This window comes from Oncorhynchus nerka, linkage group LG24 (genome assembly GCF_034236695.1).
Source record: "Oncorhynchus nerka isolate Pitt River linkage group LG24, Oner_Uvic_2.0, whole genome shotgun sequence".
Lineage (NCBI taxonomy): Eukaryota > Metazoa > Chordata > Actinopteri > Salmoniformes > Salmonidae > Oncorhynchus > Oncorhynchus nerka.
The window spans coordinates 90,412,944-90,433,601 of NC_088419.1; the positions used below are offsets into that span (position 1 = coordinate 90,412,944).

The 20,658-nt window shown below is 45.0% G+C and overlaps 2 protein-coding genes across 6 annotated transcripts in view; one reads left to right on the top strand and one right to left on the bottom strand.

Moving 5' to 3' along the window:
* LOC115138049 (BLOC-2 complex member HPS3-like) overlaps nucleotides 1-6,816 on the top strand; it is a 29,655-nt gene extending 22,839 nt beyond the window's left edge. For 4 of the 5 annotated variants that reach the window (XM_065009285.1, XM_065009286.1, XM_065009287.1 and 1 more), the window contains 4 exons: nucleotides 2,486-2,584; nucleotides 2,986-3,192; nucleotides 3,593-3,683; nucleotides 5,926-6,816. In XM_065009285.1, the coding sequence (XP_064865357.1) occupies nucleotides 2,486-2,584; nucleotides 2,986-3,192; nucleotides 3,593-3,683; nucleotides 5,926-6,053 (525 nt within the window). In that variant the 3' untranslated portion in view covers nucleotides 6,054-6,816. The other variant, XM_065009289.1, reaches the window with a different exon arrangement.
* Nucleotides 6,817-7,544: 728 nt separating this feature from the next.
* Nucleotides 7,545-20,658, bottom strand: part of cp (ceruloplasmin) — a 29,756-nt gene continuing 16,642 nt past the window's right edge. Inside the window, exons 10-20 of the mRNA XM_065009311.1 lie at nucleotides 17,523-17,737; nucleotides 17,224-17,374; nucleotides 16,611-16,823; nucleotides 15,747-15,954; nucleotides 15,326-15,465; nucleotides 14,114-14,242; nucleotides 13,563-13,669; nucleotides 9,160-9,379; nucleotides 8,678-8,817; nucleotides 7,971-8,133; nucleotides 7,545-7,814 (exon numbers count right to left, since the gene is read on the bottom strand). Coding sequence (XP_064865383.1) covers nucleotides 7,792-7,814; nucleotides 7,971-8,133; nucleotides 8,678-8,817; nucleotides 9,160-9,379; nucleotides 13,563-13,669; nucleotides 14,114-14,242; nucleotides 15,326-15,465; nucleotides 15,747-15,954; nucleotides 16,611-16,823; nucleotides 17,224-17,374; nucleotides 17,523-17,737 — 1,709 coding nt within the window. The 3' untranslated portion in view covers nucleotides 7,545-7,791. The remainder of the gene's footprint in view (nucleotides 7,815-7,970; nucleotides 8,134-8,677; nucleotides 8,818-9,159; nucleotides 9,380-13,562; nucleotides 13,670-14,113; nucleotides 14,243-15,325; nucleotides 15,466-15,746; nucleotides 15,955-16,610; nucleotides 16,824-17,223; nucleotides 17,375-17,522; nucleotides 17,738-20,658) is intronic.

Consider the following 20,658-nt stretch of genomic DNA (forward strand, 5'->3'; position numbering starts at 1 on the left):
AGCGTGGTGTAACCCTGGGTGACTGTTTCTGTGTTACAGATTAACAACTGGTGTTCTCACTATGGCGTGTTGTATCCCTGGGTGACTGTTTCTGTGTTTCAGATTAACTGGTGTTCTCACTACAGCGTGTTGTACCCCTGGGTGACTGTTTCTGTGTTACAGATTAACTGGTGTTCTCACTACAGCGTGTTGTATCCCTGGGTGACTGTTTCTGTGTTTCAGATTAACTGGTGTTCTCACTACAGCGTGTTGTAACCCTGGGTGACGGTTTCTGTGTTTCAGATTAAATGGTGTTCTCACTATGGCGTGTTGTATCCCTGGGTGACTGTTTCTGTGTTACAGATTAACTGGTGTTCTCACTATGGCGTGTTGTATCCCTGGGTGACTGTTTCTGTGTTTCAGATTAAATGGTGTTCTCACTATGGCGTGTTATAACCCTGGGTGACTGTTTCTGTGTTACAGATTAACTGGTGTTCTCACTACAGCGTGTTGTAACCCTGGGTGACTGTTTCTGTGTTACAGATTAACGTTGTACCCCTGGGTGACTGTTTCTGTGTTTCAGATTAACTGGTGTTCTCACTACAGCGTGTTGTAACCCTAGGTGACTGTTTCTGTGTTACAGATTAACTGGTGTTCTCACTACAGCGTGTTGTAACCCTGGGTGACTGTTTCTGTGTTACAGATTAACTGGTGTTCTCACTACAGCGTGTTGTAACCCTGGGTGACTGTTTCTGTGTTACAGATTAACTGGTGTTCTCACTATGGCGTGTTGTATCCCTGGGTGACTGTTTCTGTGTTACAGATTAACTGGTGTTCTCACTACGGCGTGTTGTATCCCTGGGTGACTGTTTCTGTGTTACAGATTAACTGGTGTTCTCACTACAGCGTGTTGTACCCCTGGGTGACTGTTTCTGTGTTACAGATTAACTGGTGTTCTCACTACAGCGTGTTGTATCCCTGGGTGACTGTTTCTGTGTTTCAGATTAACTGGTGTTCTCACTACAGCGTGTTGTAACCCTGGGTGACGGTTTCTGTGTTTCAGATTAAATGGTGTTCTCACTATGGCGTGTTGTATCCCTGGGTGACTGTTTCTGTGTTACAGATTAACTGGTGTTCTCACTATGGCGTGTTGTATCCCTGGGTGACTGTTTCTGTGTTTCAGATTAAATGGTGTTCTCACTATGGCGTGTTATAACCCTGGGTGACTGTTTCTGTGTTACAGATTAACTGGTGTTCTCACTACAGCGTGTTGTAACCCTGGGTGACTGTTTCTGTGTTACAGATTAACGTTGTACCCCTGGGTGACTGTTTCTGTGTTTCAGATTAACTGGTGTTCTCACTACAGCGTGTTGTAACCCTGGGTGACTGTTTCTGTGTTACAGATTAACTGGTGTTCTCACTACAGCGTGTTGTAACCCTGGGTGACTGTTTCTGTGTTACAGATTAACTGGTGTTCTCACTACAGCGTGTTGTAACCCTGGGTGACTGTTTCTGTGTTACAGATTAACTGGTGTTCTCACTATGGCGTGTTGTATCCCTGGGTGACTGTTTCTGTGTTACAGATTAACTGGTGTTCTCACTACGGCGTGTTGTATCCCTGGGTGACTGTTTCTGTGTTACAGATTAACTGGTGTTCTCACTACAGCGTGGTGTAACCCTGGGTGACTGTTTCTGTGTTACAGATTAACAACTGGTGTTCTCACTATGGCGTGTTGTATCCCTGGGTGACTGTTTCTGTGTTTCAGATTAACTGGTGTTCTCACTATGGCGTGTTGTATCCCTGGGTGACTGTTTCTGTGTTACAGATTAACGTTGTACCCCTGGGTGACTGTTTCTGTGTTTCAGATTAACTGGTGTTCTCACTACAGCGTGTTGTAACCCTGGGTGACTGTTTCTGTGTTACAGATTAACTGGTGTTCTCACTACAGCGTGTTGTAACCCTGGGTGACTGTTTCTGTGTTACAGATTAACTGGTGTTCTCACTACAGCGTGTTGTAACCCTGGGTGACTGTTTCTGTGTTACAGATTAACTGGTGTTCTCACTATGGCGTGTTGTATCCCTGGGTGACTGTTTCTGTGTTACAGATTAACTGGTGTTCTCACTACGGCGTGTTGTATCCCTGGGTGACTGTTTCTGTGTTACAGATTAACTGGTGTTCTCACTATGGCGTGTTGTATCCCTGGGTGACTGTTTCTGTGTTACAGATTAACTGGTGTTCTCACTATGGCGTGTTGTATCCCTGGGTGACTGTTTCTGTGTTACAGATTAACTGGTGTTCTCACTATGGCGTGTTGTACCCCTGGGTGACTGTTTCTGTGTTACAGATTAACGTTGTAACCCTGGGTGACTGTTTCTGTGTTACAGATTAACTGGTGTTCTCACTATGGCGTGTTGTATCCCTGGGTGACTGTTTCTGTGTTACAGATTAACTGGTGTTCTCTCTATGGCGTGTTGTATCCCTGGGTGACTGTTTTTGTGTTACAGATTAACTGGTGTTCTCACTATGGCGTGTTGTACCCCTGGGTCAGCATCCTGACTCCAGCTCACGTCAACATCATTCCAGAGGACCTCCACAAACTACAGGTCAGTCTCTCTGCATCATGTCTGTGCTATTTATCAATTTATCAGTCAGACATGGAATCAATCAACCAACCAATCAACTTGTAAAATTAAGTTTTGTTTTTTTAACCCTTACATGTACAGTGGGGCAAAAAAGTATTTAGTCAGCCACCAATTGTGCAAGTTCTCCCACTTAAAAATATGAGAGAGGGCTGTAATTTTCATCATAGGTACAATTCACCTATGACAGACAAAATGAGAGAGAAAAAATCCAGAAAATCACATTGTAGGATTTTGAATGAATTTATTTGCAAATTATGGTGGAAAATAAGTATTTGCACTTGCACAATTGGTGGCTGACTAAATACTTTTTTTTGCCCCCCTGTAAATGTACCACTATGGTGTACAAACAATGAATCATCCAGTCCCTGCTGTGCGGTCCCACCCTGGACGTGTCATCCATCCTGCCCCTGTTGGAGCAGCTGCCTGACGAGGACAACGCCGGGCTCAGTGTGCACGTGCTCTGTGCCACCAAGCTGGGTCACTACGAGAGCTCCATCGAGAGGTTGCTAGACCGCTGTCCTCAGGCCATCATCCCTTATGCTAATCATGAGCTACAGAACAACAGCATGGTGGGTACTGTGGATCTGTTGCCCCAACTCCTTTGACCCTACTGTGGATCTGTTGCCCCAACTCCTTTCACCCTACTGTGGATCTGTTACCCCAACTCCTTTCACCCTACTGTGGAACTGTTGCCCCAACTCCTTTCACCCTACTGTGGATCTTACCCTATGTGTACTTACACAACCTTAGATCCTCATAACCTCAGTCCTATGGTCTGAGAGGGCTAGATTCAATCAGTAGCGCAGAAGGCCCACATAATAGCGCAAATTAAGGTCATTTCCGCTTTTTATAGTGAATTCGGTCTCTGTGAACACGGGAACATTGCCTTTTTTTATATATATATGTATATATTTCAATGGTTCTATAGTGCATATCTTTCTAATGGATTCGTGTGTTTTTTTTGTTCAGGCTCTGTGGTGGCAGAAGCTGTTCCCCGAGCTGTGTGAGAGAACCAGAGCAACACAGGGAGAGAACACTATCCTGCTGGCTGCACTCAAAGGTACACTCACAGCCTTAACTTCACCGTCATCGCCACGTCTCTGTAAAACGTGCTGTATCGGGGAAAGCAGTACGTCGTCTGCGACGCGAGTCTCTCTTGAAGCAGTGTAGTGTTTACGCTTCCAGTTTATTTTCCTCGGCAGCGTTGCAAAGATGCAGCTGCACAGAAATAAACACATAATATCAGATATATAAATTCACAAATAATCTCAATAATCCTAAAACTAAGTCGGAAAATAGCAAAAATCACCCTGCATACATTGAAAGGTTTGGTATTGCATTTTAGGTTAAATGTTGAAAAATCTAAACTACTTCAAATCATTTTAATTACAATAAACATGCACATTTGTTGCTGAAGTAGCAAGAATATCCTCCTGTTGTGAAGCGTGACCGACGTGCAGGCGGTGCTCTAATATCTTCCCGTTGTGAAGCGTGGCGACGTGTAGGCGGTGCTCTAATATCCTCCCGTTGTGAAGGGTGGCCGACGTGCAGGCGGTGCTCTAATATCCTCCCGTTGTGAAGCGTGGCCAACGTGCAGGCGGTGCTCTAATATCCTCCCGTTGTGAAGCGTGGCCGACGTGCAGGCGGTGCTCTAATATCCTCCCGTTGTGAAGCGTGGCCGACGTGCAGGCGGTGCTCTAATATCCTCCCGTTGTGAAGCGTGGCCGACGTGCAGGCGGTGCTCTAATATCCTCCCGTTGTGAAGCGTGGTCGACGTGCAGGCGGTGCTCTAATATCCTCCCGTTGTGAAGCGTGGTCGACGTGCAGGCGGTGCTCTAATATCCTCCCGTTGTGAAGCGTGGTCGACGTGCAGGCGGTGCTCTAATATCCTCCCGTTGTGAAGCGTGGCCGACGTGCAGGCGGTGCGCTTCCATTCTATCTGCATATCACAAGAAGTTAATTTTGTAGCCACGCATCTCGTCACGCTCCCAGAGCAGCACCATGAAAACCCTGTTGAGGGAGATATGACGGTGCACTCTCGTCACGGTGTCAGTATAGTTTCACCATTTAGACTAGCCTGTGTTTTCAAGCATAGGGTTTAACTCCAGAATGTCACCACCTTTTTTGTGGTTAAAGGGGCAATTTGCAGTTTAAACAATAACAAAGGGCACCCCACCAATGTTTTGGGTAACAGCTTAGGGATGGGGCTGGATGGTTATACTTAGTCTCAAGTGATTATGGAGTTATGGATGCAAGGACTGACCACCCATGCTATCAAAATGTATAGTTTTAAACATGTTTTGAGGGTATACAGTGTGTGTGTGTGTGTGTGTGTGTGTGTGTGTGTGTGTGTGTGTTAACAATTACATTGTTTACAAACAGTGGAGTGCTTCTATTTTGGTTTCTGATGGGTTACGACAGTTGACGTAAGATCATGTGGCGTATAGATGTTTTACACCGAACAAAAAATATAATTGCAACATGTATTTCATGAGCTGAAATGAAAGATCCCAGAAATGTGACATACACACAAAAAGCCTATCTCTAAAATGTTGTACACAAATTTGTTTACATCCCTGTTAGTGTGCATTCTCAAGATAATCCACCTACCTGACAGGTGTGGCATATCAAGAAGCTGATTAAACAGCATGATCATTACACAGGTGCATCTTGTGCTGGGGACAATAAAAGGCCACTCTAAAATGTGAAGTTTTGTCAAACAACACAATGCCACAGATGTCTCATGTTTTGAGGGAGTGTGCAATTGGCATGCTGACTGCAGGAATGTCCACCAGAGTTGTTGCCAGATAATTTTAATGTTCATTTGTCAGTCTGTCCAACTGGCCTTACAACAGCAGACCACATGTAACCACGCCAGCTCAGGACCTTCACATCTAGCTTCTTCACCGGTAGGATCGTTTGAGACCAGTCACACCGAACAGCTGATGAAACTGAGGAGTATTTCTGTCCTTTTGTGGGGAGAAACTCATTCTGATTGGCTGTGCCTGGCTTCCCGGGGGGTGGGCATATACCCACCCAGAGCTGCGTCCCTGCCCAGTCATGTGAAACTCATATATTAGGTCCTAATGAATTTATTTCAATTGAGTGATTTCTTTATATAAACTGTAACTCACTAAAATCGTTGAAATTGTTACATGTTGTGTTTTTTGTTCAGTGTAGATTCTTCAAGAATCATTGGATGAATATAATTCATTTAAAAGTTAAAAAAATGTATGAATTGCAGATTGCCCCTTTTCATATTCAGAGTTGGGCCATAACATCTGCATTTTCCCTGACAACAGAAACGCTGGTGGTGGTTGCCATGGAGCTGAACCCCCTGGAGTTCCTGGACCTGTTGCCTGACGACGGGACGGTCCACTTCTTCCTGCCTCACCTGCTGGAGTGCAGCCAGAGAAACCTCATGATGTGAGGAGGAGGAGCCGTAGAATTACAAATAGTAGAACAGACATACAGTAGCTCTGAAAGCCATTGTTTTATTTCATGGTCCATCCAATATGGCAGATTAGTTGAATTTGACATTTCTGCCTAAGTAGAACAGGTTAGTTAGTGTCCATTTTAAGCATACATTCCAAGTGGTACGCCCAGTACAGCAACTGATGCAACGGACTGCTGGTTTGAATGGAAATGTCCCTTCTACTGATTCTATTTCTATGGAGGATCCTAAACCTAGAAGGCACTGGACAATCAACCACTTAGTGTGGAGTGAGCCTCTCAAAACGCTACTACTGTAGAGCCTTATGGAAATGGTACCCATACAAAACCACCGTTTGTAGTCCTATTAGTCAAATTAATATGAACAGAGAATTTTACTGTGCAGAGATATGACTATTTTCAGATTTTTATTTTTTATTTTTTTGACTGTTTAGTATTGTCATGTCGCTAGTCATGCCCTGCAGTGGTACAGTACCTCTTCTGTGTGGACTTGTGGATACCCCTGAGACCTTTTATTACTGAATATTAGGAACTGGATGTTGAGTTATACACTGGACTAGTCTTTCTGGTGTTCATTGGAAGAAGAGATAAGAAAAGGTGGTTAAATAACATGGAAGGAAGCTTCTCTGAGAGGTATAAGCTCACTATGAAACCCCGTATATAATCTATTCCCAATGTTTGCTTTTATCCGTTTTGTTTTTTTTTGGTTCGCTGTGTTTAATAAACGCTCTCTAAAAACATTATGTTGGTTCTGCTCCTTTCACAAACACATTAGCAATATATTGAAGTGTACACCCACCGGGCCAGTTTATTATTTAAACCCATCTAGTACCGGGTCGGATTCCCCTTTGCTTCCGGAACAGCCTGAATTATTTGTGGAATTGATTCTACAAGTCGGAAATGTTCCACAGGGATGTTGGTCCATGCTGACACCATGGAATCACGCAGTTGCTGCAGATTGGACGGAGGTACACCACCGCCTCCAGCCTGTACCGTTGACACCAGGCAGGACGGGTCCATGGACTCATGCTGCTTATGTTAAATCCTGACTCTGCCATCAGAGATTTGTCGGACAAGGCAATGTTTTTCCACTCCTCAGTTGTCCAGTGTTGGTGATCGCGTTGCTCACTGGAGCCGCTTCTTCTTGTTCTTAGCTAATAGGAGTGGAACCCAGTGTGGTCGTCTGCTGCAATAGCCCATCCGTGAGAAGGACCGAGATGCTGCTCTCCATACTACTGTCGTACTGCGCCGTTATTTTGTCTGTTTGGCCCGCCAGTTCGCTTGGCCCGCCAGTTCACTTGGCCCGCCAGTTCGCCTTCGCAATTCTTTCCATTCTCCTTCGACCTCTCGTCCACAGGACTGCCGCTGACGGGATGTTTTTTTAGTTTGTCGCGCCGTTCTCTGTAAACCTTCTAAAGACACTGTCTTTCATGCCAATGGTGGACAACATCAGAAACAACATCAGGAAGGATTTTATATTTTCTTTATTCAAAATGTATTTTAGAGCATTGACATTAGACATTTAGACATTGCTCATTGCTTTTTTTATTTCACCTTTTTTAACCAGGTAGGCTTAAACCCTGTATTAAAGCCGTTTAGTTAGTTCATGCATTGTCAGTGGTCACTGTGCTCCTTATGTGGAATACGAGGTCAATGTGTAATTACTGAAGAGATGTACGTAGCTTTTATTCGCTGTTTGTGTTAATGCTCCGCGTTCATCCAAAAAAGCCCTTCTTTTCTGAAGACACAAAAACACAAGAGAGGTTAGTTGTATAAACATTCACAAGTGGGGAGTAACAGATAAATTATAGAGTGTAACACACACACACAACACACACACACACACGGTAACCCACACTTCACACACAGTGAACCAAACCTACACACTCCTTACCCTTCTCAGTGACTTTGTAGACTGTTACCATGCCGGCCTTGATGTGGTCTGCGACGTGGCAGTGCAGCAGCCAGGAGCCAGGGTACTTCGGGCTCATCTTCACCGTCTGGAAGGTGCCTGGGAACAGGCCAAACACATCTGCACGGTGGGACCCTCCACTCAGCTGTGGAACACAGGACCAGAGAATGTATGTAACCATTTAGTTGATTCAGATGTATTAGTTCTAGGCTAGAAGATCAAGGGCTCGATTCAAGAGTTTTTTTTTATTATTATTTTTTTTTAATAGTGTGATTTTGAATTTAAAGATCATTTCTGATTTGAGCCATCCTATGCAGCATTTACTGTGAATGCAGTCTCCGGCTAATGCGAGAACATTTGCCTTTACATTTCTATAAGGCTGCAGCGCAGATTGAATGCAGCCACATCCTGTGTGTTCCCAAGACAACCTTGAAGAATATTTTAGATAAAGTGTGTGCATACTTGACTGACCGCCTACATCTGGGCTTATGGTCCAAAATTCAATGTGGTCTTCAATGTGACCTCTCTGTTCTGTTTTTGTTTTTTAATAAAAGTTCTAATGATTTAGAGCTTCATACACTTAAATTGGAGGAAAGTTATGCTGCTTTGAAAGTTTCCAGGAAAGGTTTTGAGGAAATGTACACCTAATGTTTTTTAAACTTTTTTAACATGGTCAAATGGGATCTTACCTTATAGTCAAAGCTGTGCCCGTGGAAGTGGGCAGTGTGGATGTCTATCTCGTTGCCCATCCCCATCAGGTACCAGTACACCTTGTCCCCCACTTTCATGTTCAGTCCCAGCAGGTTTCCATACAGCTGCCCGTTGATGCCTACAGCAGAGACATGTCAGTGACAAAAACATCAATTTACCCGGGGCAGTATTTATCAAGTGTCTCAGAGTAGGAGTGCTGATCTAGGAGCTGATCTATAAAAGGCAAAAACTGATCCTAGATCACTCCTATTTTTTTAATATATTTTTTTCATGCTTTGTGAATAGGCCCTGGTCCCACATTAAACAAACAATAGCTTTTTAATAAGGCCTAGTAATGAAGTCTTACTAAATCCCCTTTTTATAAGGCCTTTATTTTATAAATGGTTCAGAAATCATTAAGCAAAGGCTTTCCTATGAACGCTGGATAAAGAACACACACCCTTTCTTTCCCCAGCCTCACCATGCATTTTATTGCTCTCGATGAAGTCCTCGTCCTCTTTGATGTTCCTGGTGGGGGTCTTGATGTTTCTTTTGATGTTGTCGTCCAGGTACCAGGACTCGTTCTCATCAAACACCATGAAAAGGAGAGCAAACTCTTCCACTTCCTTCTTCAGTCCAAGTGATCTCGCATAGCTCCGCCTACATATCACTAAGGGACCAATTAGACCGCTGTACAGGTCCTGGGGGGTAGAGACCAATGATGTATGTAAATATGTGTTTTAACGTATTTATATGTACACTATATATTCAAAAGTATGTGGACACCCCTTCAAATTAGTGGATTCGGCTACCCGGTGTATAAAATCGAGCATGCAGCCATGCAATCTCCATAGACAAATATTGGCAGTTGAATGGCCTTATTGATGAGCTCAGTGACTTTCAACGTGGCACCGTCATAGGATGCCACGCCATGTCAAGAGAAATCAGTTTGGGTTTGGCTTCACGTCAAAAGCAAAACGTTATTGACAGAATATAACTTGAATTGTTGCATTTAGTTGTCGATGTCTTCCGGTGGCTAGCTAGCTAAAATTGGCCCCTTCCTAAGTTAATCATGGATGGAGATAGGGATTTGAACTTGGGGTTTTACTTAATTGTCCGTACTGGTCAATGATTATAACGGTGATTCTGATCCAACCATAAATTAATACATTGTTTCCCTGGCCTGAGAAGATGGATGTTCAATATGTAGCTAGATATAGTAGGCTAATGTTAACTAGCTGGCTCATCGTTGCCCATGAAAGGCAGTTAGGCTAGCGAGCAAGCTTTTTAGCCAGGTAGCTTAGGACAACAAGCACTAAACGCATGTACTGTATGACAGTCATAGACCATGAACATGAAAGAGAGGAGGATGGCATTGACATTTCTCTAGAAGTAGGGTGAGTAAATGTATTTTCTATCCACACACACACCAGTGGAGGCTGCTGAGGGGAGAAAGGCTCATAATAATGGAACAGAGCCAATGGAATGGCATCCAAACACATAGAAACCATGTGACACATAGAAACCATGTGACACGTAGAAACCATGTGACACGTAGAAACCATGTGACACGTAGAAACCATGTGACACATAGAAACCATGGAAACCATAGAAACCATGGAAACCATAGAAACCATGCGACACATAGAAACCATGCGACACATAGAAACCATGTGTTTGATACCGTTCCACTGATTCCAATCCAGCCTTTACCACGAGCCTGTCCTCACCAACTAAGGTGCCACCAAACTCCTGTGACACAGACACACAGAGAGAGAGGGAGAGAAATCAGAACTATTGAAAACTATACTATCATATTTAGCTTACGTTGATTGGACTAAATTGTTTTTGGTATCTTTTAGTTGTCACTGTATGAGACAACTCCTAGGTGATTTGATAATGTTGAAGTGTAAATGGTTCTGGAATAGTGGAGGCAGCTCCTGTTTTCTTTGAGACCTGCGGTAACTCTTCGTGGTTCTAAATCAATAGTTTTAGGAAAGGTCAGAAACATTACCTTGCCTGACCATGCTGTAGGTCATGTAGCTGTTTGTTACATGCATTATGCTTTGTGAACTTCACTGAACAGAGGTTAAGGTCCAGATTTGTGATGAAACAAAGGTGTGGTTGAATTTATTCTGAACTAACAGGTTATAGAGCAAACGCAATTTATCACAACACATACAGTGCATTGGGAAAGTATTCAGACCCCTTGCATTTTTACACATTTTGTTACGTTACAGCCTTATTCTGAAATGGATTGATTCGTTTTTCCCTTAATCAATCTACACACAATACTCCATGATGACATCACAATACCCCATGATGACATCACAATACTCCATAATGACATCACAATACCCCATGATGACATCACAATACCCCATAATGACATCACAATACCCAATAATGACAGCACAATACCCCATAATGACAGCACAATACCCACAAGCAAAAACTGTTTTTATTAACACTTTTACAAATGTATTAAATGAAAAAATCTGAAATGTAACATTTACATAAGTATTCAGACCCTTTACTCAGTACTTTGTTGAAGATTCTTTAGCAGCGATTACAGACTCAAGTCTTCTTGGGTATGACGCTGCAAGCTTGGAACACCTGTATTTGGGGAGTTTCTCCCATTCTTCTCTGCATATCCTGTCAAGCTCTGTCAGGTTCGATGGGGAGCATCGCTGCACAGCTATTTTCAGGTCTCTCCAGAGATGTTAGATCAGTGTCCGGGTTCTGGCTGGGCTATTCAAGGGCATTCGGAGACATGTCCCAAAGCCACTCCTGCATTCTCTGGGCTGTGTGCTAAGGGTCGTTGTCCTGTTGGAAGGTGAACCTTCACCCCAGTCTGAGGTTCTGAATACTCTGGAGCAGGTTTTCATCGAGGATGTCTCTGTACTTTGCTCCGTTAATCTTTCCCTCAATCGTGACTAGTCTCCCAGTCCCTGCCGCTGAAAAACATCCCCACAGCATGATGCTGCCACCACCATGCTTCACTGTAGGGATGGTGCCAGGTTTCCTCCAGATGTGACGCTTGGTATTCAAGCCAAAGAGTTCAATCTTGGTTTCATCAGAACAGAGAATCTTGTGTCTCATGGTCTGAGAGTCTTTAGGTGCCTTTTGGAAAACGCCAAGCAGGCTGTCATGTGCCTTTTACTGAGGAGTGGCTCCTTCCATTTAAGAATGATGGAGGCCACTGTGTTCTTGGGGACCTTCAATGCGAACCCTTCCCCAGATCTATGTCTTGACACAAACCTGTCTCGGAGCTCTACGGACAATTCCTTTGACCTCATGGCTTGGTTTTTGACATTCACTGTCAACTGTGGGACCTTATATAGACAGGTGTGCCTTTCCAAATCATGTCCAATCAATTGAATTTACCACAGGTAGACTCCAAGTTGTAGAAACATTTCAAGGATGATCAATGGAAACAGGATGCACCGGAGCTCAATTTCGAGTCTCATAGAAAAGGGGCTGATACTTATTTTAATATGTAGTTTTTTTTTGCTTTTATTTTTAATACATTTACAAACATATCTAAAAACCTGTTTTCGCTTTGTCATTATGGGGTATTGTGATGTCATTATGGGGTATTGTGATGTCATTATGGGGTATTGTGATGTCATTATGGGGTATTGTATGTAGATTGATGAGGATAAACATTAATTTAATCAATTTTATAATAAGGCTCCTGAGTAGCACAGCAGTGTAAGGCACTTCATCTCAGTGCAAGAGGCGTTACTACAGTCCCTGGTTCAAATCCAGGCTGTATCACCTCCGGCCGGGATTGGGAGTCCCATAGGGCAGCGCACAATTGGCCCAGCGTCGTCCGGGTTTGGCCGGTGTAGGCCGTCATTGTAAATAAGAATTTGTTCTTAACTGACTTGCCTAGTTAAATTAAGGTTAAATTTAAAAAATATGGCTGTAACGTAATGAAATGTGGAAAAAGGGAAGGGGTCTGGCTTTTTGTTTTGCCATGTTTTGGCTTCTCCAGTGACTTTACCCATGAACCACTACTGATGATAATAACTGGATCCAAGATGTACGACCGTTGTTTTCAAAGTAATCTATTCACTTTCACATACACGATTCTCTATCCAGGTTGTATGCGATTTATGCAACCAACATCACATGCGCGCTAGCAGTATGTGCAGCGCGAGCAGCGACAACGTCGTCATGTCATCCAAACACATGACATTTGATGAATATAAAATGTTAATATCTTCCTCTGTAAGTGATTTGAAAAAAGATCGGCCCAGCGACAATAATTTGGATGTTTTGTGCATAAAGGTGATGACTAAATTGTCTTAAATTGTCTTATTAGGAATTATTGAAATTGTCTTTCTGGGCTGGGCATCAGTTAAACTGCAATACCAGGTCAAAACTGTGTTTTTAGACTGGGACCCTGGCCCCTTGGGCTTAATGGCACCAAGAAATAGTTAAAGATCATGGTGACCGTGACTAGAAAGTTTTTTGTTTGACAGTTCTGCTAATCGTAATTTACATAGGCTTTCCAGGGCAGACCAGGGTTTTTGGCAACGCTATGTTGCTCTGCCGTAGCCGACCATCGGAGCTCATGACTTCACGCTCCAGACCGGACACTGGGGGCCGAGTCAGACATCTTGATTCTATGTTTAGCGGAGATCTTCTGTGACTAAAGTGACTCGGAATGGGTAAAAAAAAAACTTTAGCCACTGTACGTGTGGTCTGGATCACTCGTAGATGTTTTTATGTGTGTAAGTCTGAGAAACACCTTGGCTACTAAAGACAGAACCTTCTTACGATCTAACAATGATCTCAACGCTACTAAAGGCTTTGGCAAACAAGACCCTGATCTAGAGATTGAGTTTGTGGCTCCGTTTGTGTTCTCTCATTTACCTTGTTGACGTCGACTGTGGAGTAATAAGCTCCCACACTGCATGTCTCCTGTTTGTCTGTAGGCCCAGCTGTCTTGGGGACATACCATGTGTATGTCTGGGTGTCACCTGTATGGGACAACTCTTCTTTAAGAAACTAACTCTCACTCACTACAAAGTTGTTATTATGTAGAACAGGGTCATGAAATATATATGAGTAACCATAGTAATAAAAGATCAATGACACATAGGTTTTTGTTGCGATCAAAAGTACTTTCTGCTATTGAAACTACTACATATCACTATCACAAATCCAATCTCAATAAAACTAGCTGATCAAATCCAATGTCTATAAAACTAGCTGGTCAAATCCAATGTCTAAAACACTAGCTGGTCAAATCCAATGTCTAAAACACTAGCTGGTCAAATCCAATGTTTATCACTAACTGGTCAAATCCAATGTCTATAACACTAGCTGGTCAAATCCAATGTCTACATCACTAGCTGGTCAAATCCAATGTCTATAAAACTAGCTGGTCAAATGCAATGGATTATGGGTGCTGTTTATTTTACCTGGCTTAGTTTCTTTGACTTGTGGAACGTCTGTCTTCACCCCGTGTGCGTGAATAGAGTAAGTTCTTGTGGCCATGTTCTTGAAGACTATATTGACTTTGTCACCAATGTCTGCGTGGATCATAGGGCCTGGGGAACGAAACGAGGCGTCATCAATCAGGATTCATAACAGGTCAGTTTAATAATGAAAATAATGTCAAGTCATCGCTTGGTCCCTGGGAAGTAAAGTATGGCAATTAAATTCCATATGTTATGTACATATAAGCCTACTGTACCGCCAAACGCTTTATACTACAACTTACCCAGAACCAAACCCTTTATTCTACAACTTACCCAGAACCAAACCCTTTATTCTACAACTTACCCAGAACCAAACCCTTTATTCTACAACTTACCCAGAACCAACCCCTTTATACTACATTACCCAGAACCAAACCCTTTATTCTACAACTTACCCAGAACCAAACCCTTTATTCTACAACTTACCCAGAACCAAACCCTTTATACCACAACTTACCCAGAACCAAACCCTTTATACTACAACTTACCCAGAACCAAACCCCTTTATACTACAACTTACCCAGAACCAAACCCTTTATACTACAACTTACCCAGAACCAAACCCTTTATTCTACAACTTACCCAGAACCAAACCCTTTATTCTACAACTTACCCAGAACCAAACCCTTTATACCAGAACCAAACAACTTACCCAGAACCAAACCCTTTATTTATACTACAACTTACCCAGAACCAAACCCTTTATTCTACAACTTACCCAGAACCAAACCCTTTATTCTACAACTTACCCAGAACCAAACCCTTTATTCTACAACTTCCCCAGAACCAAACCCTTTATTCTACAACTTACCCAGAACCAAACCCTTTATACTACAACTTACCCAGAACCAAACCCCTTATTCTACAACTTACCCAGAACCAACCCCTTTATTCTACAACTTACCCAGAACCAACCCCTTTATTCTACAACTTACCCAGAACCAAACCCTTTATTCTACAACTTACCCAGAACCAAACCCTTTATTCTACAACTTACCCAGAACCAAACCCTTTATTCTACAACTTACCCAGAACCAAACCCTTTATTCTACAACTTACCCAGAACCAAACCCTTTATTCTACAACTTACCCAGAACCAAACCCTTTATTCTACAACTTACCCAGAACCAAACCCTTTATACTACAACTTACCCAGGATCCCCAGGTGTTGCATGTCTGCTGATCTCTCCTTCTGTTTGGTGAATTTATTGTTGGTGAACTCCCTGTACACAACCTTCTTGTACATGGAGCCGATGAACTTACCCTGTTTATCAATGAAAGCATTTCCTGGACTGGAGACAAAGAAAACATACTGATACTGATGTATTGTAGATCCATGTTTCTAGGGTTATGGCTGCGGTTAGGGTTGAGCTGGGGTTAGGGTTGAGCTGGGGTTAGGGTTGAGCTGGGGTTAGGGTTGAGCTGGGGTTAGGGTTGAGCTGGGGTTAGGGTTATGGCTGGGGTTAGGGTTATGGTTAGGGTTATGGCTGGGGTTAGGGTTGAGCCGGGGTTAGGGTTGAGCCGGGGTTAGGGTTGAGCCGGGGTTGTGGACATGAAGCTACGGTTAGATTACCTCTGTGTGAGGCCATGGTACATCTCCTGTTCCCAGGTCCGGTTGGGGGAGTAGTCCCAGTCTATCTCCATGGCAGCAATGTAGTAGGTCTTCGAGTGGAGCATGATCTCTGACTGCCTGTTGAACATACTACACTTCTGCACAGTGTAGTTGGCCCTCATACCTCCCTGGTAATGGTCCGTCGTCTTGCACACCACCTCAAACTGACCTGGATGGGGGGGAAACAAATGCATTGTCTGTCATTATAATTCGTTTTAATTGATTTGCAATTAGAACAGAAGTAAACATTTACGATTCTGTCTTTCTGTCTGCCCCTCCATCCATCCATCTCTCCATTAGTCCATCTGCCCCTCCATCCATCCATCTCTCCATTAGTCCATCTGCCCCTCCATCCATCCATCTCTCCATTAGTCCATCTGCCCCTCTATCCATCCATCTCTCCATTAGTCCTTCTGCCCCTCCATCCATCCCTCTATTCATCCATCCACTCACTCACCCACTCATCCATCCATCCTTCCTTCCATTCATTCCTCCATGCATCCATCCATCTCTCCATTAGTCCATCTGCCCCTCCATCCATCTCTCCATTAGTCCATCCACCCATCCCTCTATTCATCCATCCACTCACTCACCCACTCATCCATCCATCCTTCCTTCCATTCATTCCTCCATGCATCCATCCATCTCTCCATTAGTCCATCTGCCCCTCCTTCCATCCATCTCTCCATTAGTCCATCTGCCCCTCCTTCCATCCATCTCTCCATTAGTCCATCCACCCATCCCTCTATTCATCCATCCACTCATCCATCCATCCTTCCTTCCATTCATCCATCCACTCATCCCTCCATCCATAATGTGTCTTACCCATGCTGTCTGGCTCCATCATGACAGTGTGGGAGATGTGAGGGAACACGTTCATGACGTCTCTGCGTGTCTCTCTGTAGATGAACCTATTCCCTTCAAAGTAAAGGCCGTGGATATCAGCCTCCGAGCCCAGGCCAGACAGGTGCCAAGACACCTTGTCTCCCTTACACATGGTCAGCCCTGGAAGGTTCCCATACATGTAGCCATTGATCGCTGTGGGAACAGGAAATGGAAAAGTTAGTGCCCTAATGAAGACCAGTGAGAGGTTGAAACGTGTTAGGTTGTTGGTAACTGCTCTGTGTTTTGGTGTTTACTTTTTTTTTATGCATAGGGAAATCCCATTACAATATAGGCTTTTTGAAAGTAACTGAGAAGGAAGGAGTTTAATTACAACTTTACCAAAGATGTATATGTTTTGTAGCTGAATTAGCATCACAGTTTAACAAGTTTCCATGATAGATCAGTGTTCTAAGGCTGTGTTTACACAAGCAGCCCAATTCTGATCTATTTCCACTAATTTGGTCTTTTGACCAATCAGATCAGCTATTTAACAAATAGTTGAGTAAAAGACCAGAACTGGGCTGCGTGTGTAAACAAAGCCTAAAAGACTCACAGTGCATTTTGTTAGATTCCTGGAAGTCCTCGTCCTCCTTGTTGACAGTTTTGGGAGCCTTGGTAAACTGGTTAATGTTGTCATCCAGGAACCAGCTCAGGTTCTCATCAAACACTGTAGCCAGCATGTGGAACTCCTTGTTGACGTTTTTCTGAAATGGGAAATAAACGTGAAAATATTTGATATGAGTGCTTTGTCTGTATTTGACCTTTTTCTAATGCCAAGTCAGCTGATGAACACATTACAGATTCAATATTTCAACACACTGACAATAAAGGTATTCAATTCCATTTCTTTACCTGTTTCCCTTTTTTGAGGGTCTTTTTTTTGCAGACCAGGAGGGGTCCAACAAGGCCGGAGCTGGTGTCTTTCACAGCGTCCACGGCTGAGTAGTATAAGTATGTAATGCAGTCTGCATCGTCCGCCACCGGCCCGCCACCCTTAGGGACCACCCACTCATAGGTGTGGGTGGTGCCTGGTTTGACCAGCGCTGCCGGGGGAGGGGTTACAGTTCCTGGAGGGTAGGGGTTAAAGGTTAATAAGATAAAGATTCCATGGCTTGGAGATTAGTTGAATAAACGGTCTGTGTTACGGCAAAAACAGAAGGACCAGGATTAGAGCTGTCCCAGAAAACATGCCCAAAACATTGGCACCACGTGGGCCCAATGCGGGCTAAAACATTAGCACCACGTGGGCCCAATGCGGGCTAAAACATTGGCACCACCTGGGCCCAATGCGGGCTAAAACATTGGCACCACGTGGGCCCAATGCGGGCTAAAACATTGGCACCACGTGGGCCCAATGCGGGCTAAAACATTGGCACCACGTGGGCCCAATGCGGGCTAAAACATTGGCACCACGTGGGCCCAATGCGGGCTAAAAAACATTGCGGGCTAAAACATTGGCACCACGTGGGCCCAATGCGGGCTAAACTATTGGCACCACGTGGGCCCAATGCGGGCTAAAACATTGGCACCACGTGGGCCCAATGCGGGCTAAACTATTGGCACCACGTGGGCCCAATGCGGGCTAAAACATTGGCACCACGTGGGCCCAATGCGGGCTAAACTATTGGCACCACGTGGGCCCAATGCGGGCTAAAATATTGGCACCACGTGGGCCCAATGCGGGCTAAAATATTGGCCCCATCTAGGCTGTCTACATTGGGCCGATGCGCTTTGCTATTTTAATAGGAATTTATTTCTAATGGGAATCTGTTGAGCTTTTGAAACCCCACAGCGTTGCAGTTCTTGACAGACTCAAACCGTGTGTGCCTGGCACCTACTGTACTACCATACCCCGTTCAAAGGTACTTCAATATTTTGTCTCTCCCATTCACCCAATGAATGGCACACATACACAATCCATGCCTCAATTGTCTCAAGGCTTAAAAATATTGATTTAACCTGTCTCCTCCCCTTCAGATACACTGATTGAAGTGGATTAAACAAGTGACATCAATAAGGGATCATGGCTTTCACCTGGATTCACCTGGTCAGTCTTGTATTTTGGGTTCTGATGGGGTACGAAAGTTGAACTAAGCTCATGAGGCATTTATAAGTTATGTTCTTGAAGAATCAATGAGAACCTACAGTAGCGTTCATTTATAAGTCCAAACATTGAGGTAGTAACTACAGATTGCCCCTTTAGGAACTTTTTAAAGACTGCATCATTGACAGTGTACAAGATCGAAAAACATTGGCCATCACACAACAGAACACAGACACTCAGTAAAATAAAGAGTGTGAGAATTGTGTGCAAACCACACCCCAAAATATTAAAATGAGCCCCCGCCTTTAGCTGGACTTGGTGTGGGCTAGCTCCTATTGGGTTGGTGTGGGCTAGTCTGGGCTGGGCTTGGTGTGGGCTAGTCTGGGCTGGGCTTGGTGTGGGCTAGTCTGGGCTGGGCTTGGTGTGGGCTAGTCTGGGCTGAGCTTGGTGTGGGCTAGCATGGGCTGGGCTTGGTGTGGGCTGGGCTTGGTGGGGCTAGCCTGGGCTGGGCTTGGTGGGGCTAGCCTGGGCTGGGCTTGGTGTGGGCTAGCATGTGCTGGGCTTGGTGTGGGCTAGCCTGTGCTGGGCTGGCCCATGTTGAGGTGGTGTGGGCTAGTCTGTGTGAAAGGTTGGTGTAGGCGATCCCGTGTTGGGCTGATGTGGGATTGGTGTAAGATAGCCTGTGTTGAGCTTGTTGTGGGCTAGCCTGTGTTGAGCTTGTTGTGGGCTAGCCTGTGTTGAGCTTGTTGTGGGCTAGCCTGTGTTGAGCTTGTTGTGGGCTAGCCTGTGTTGAGCTTGTTGTGGGCTAGCCTGTGTTGAGCTTGTTGTGGGCTAGCCTGTGTTGAGCTTGTTGTGGGCTAGCCTGTGTTGAGCTTGTTGTGGGCTAGCCCTGTGTTGAGCTTGTTGTGGGCTAGGCCTGTGTTGAGCTTGTTGTGGGCTAGGCCTGTGTTGAGCTTGTTGTGGGCTAGCCCTGTGTTGAGCTTGTTGTGGGCTAGGCCTGTGTTGAGCTTGTTGTGGGCTAGCCCTGTGTTGAGCTTGTTGTGGGCTAGCCCTGTGTTGAGCTTGTTGTGGGCTAGCCCAGTGTTGAGCTTGTTGTGGGCTAGCCCAGTGTTGGGCTGTTGTGGGCTAGCCCAGTGTTGGGCTGTTGTGGGCTAGCCCCTATTGGGCTGTTGTGGGCTAGCCCCTATTGGGTTGGTGTGGGCTAGCCCCTATTGGGTTGGTGTGGGCTAGCCCCTATTGGGTTGGTGTGGGCTAGCCCCTATTGGGTTGGTGTGGGCTAGCCCCTATTGGGTTGGTGTGGGCTTGGTGTGGGCTGGGCTAGGCTTGGTGTGGGCTGGGCTAGGCTGGGCTGGGCTTGGTGGGGCTAGCCTGGGCTGGGTTTGGTGTGGGCTAGCCTGGGCTGGGCTTGGTGTGGGCTAGCCTGGGCTGGGCTTGGTGTGGGCTAGCATGTGCTGGGCTGGCCCATGTTGAGGTGGTGTGGGCTAGTCTGTGTGAAAGGTTGGTGTAGGCGATCCCGTGTTGGGCTGATGTGGGATTGGTGTAAGCTAGCCTGTGTTGAGCTTGTTGTGGGCTAGCCCAATGTTGGGCTGGTGTGGGCTAGCCCGTGCCCGTCTTGCCCACCAAAAAGCCACACGGGGCCAATGGGGTCATGTTTTCTGGGTATCTTTCTCTGAGGCTGCCCTTCTGTGTGTCAAGACTGCCCTTTTCTGTGTCAGGGAGGCTCTCTGCCAAAGCTGACTCTCTCTCCTCTGTTCTCATCCTCCTAGATCTATCTGCTGCCTTTGACACCGTGAACCATCAGATCCTCCTCTCCACCCTCTCAGGGCTGAACGTCTCAGGCTCTGCACACTCCTGGATTGCATCCTACTTGGCAGACCTCTCCTAGCAGATGACGTGGAGAGGATCTGTGTCTGCACCACGTACTCTCACGTGTCCCAAGGCTCG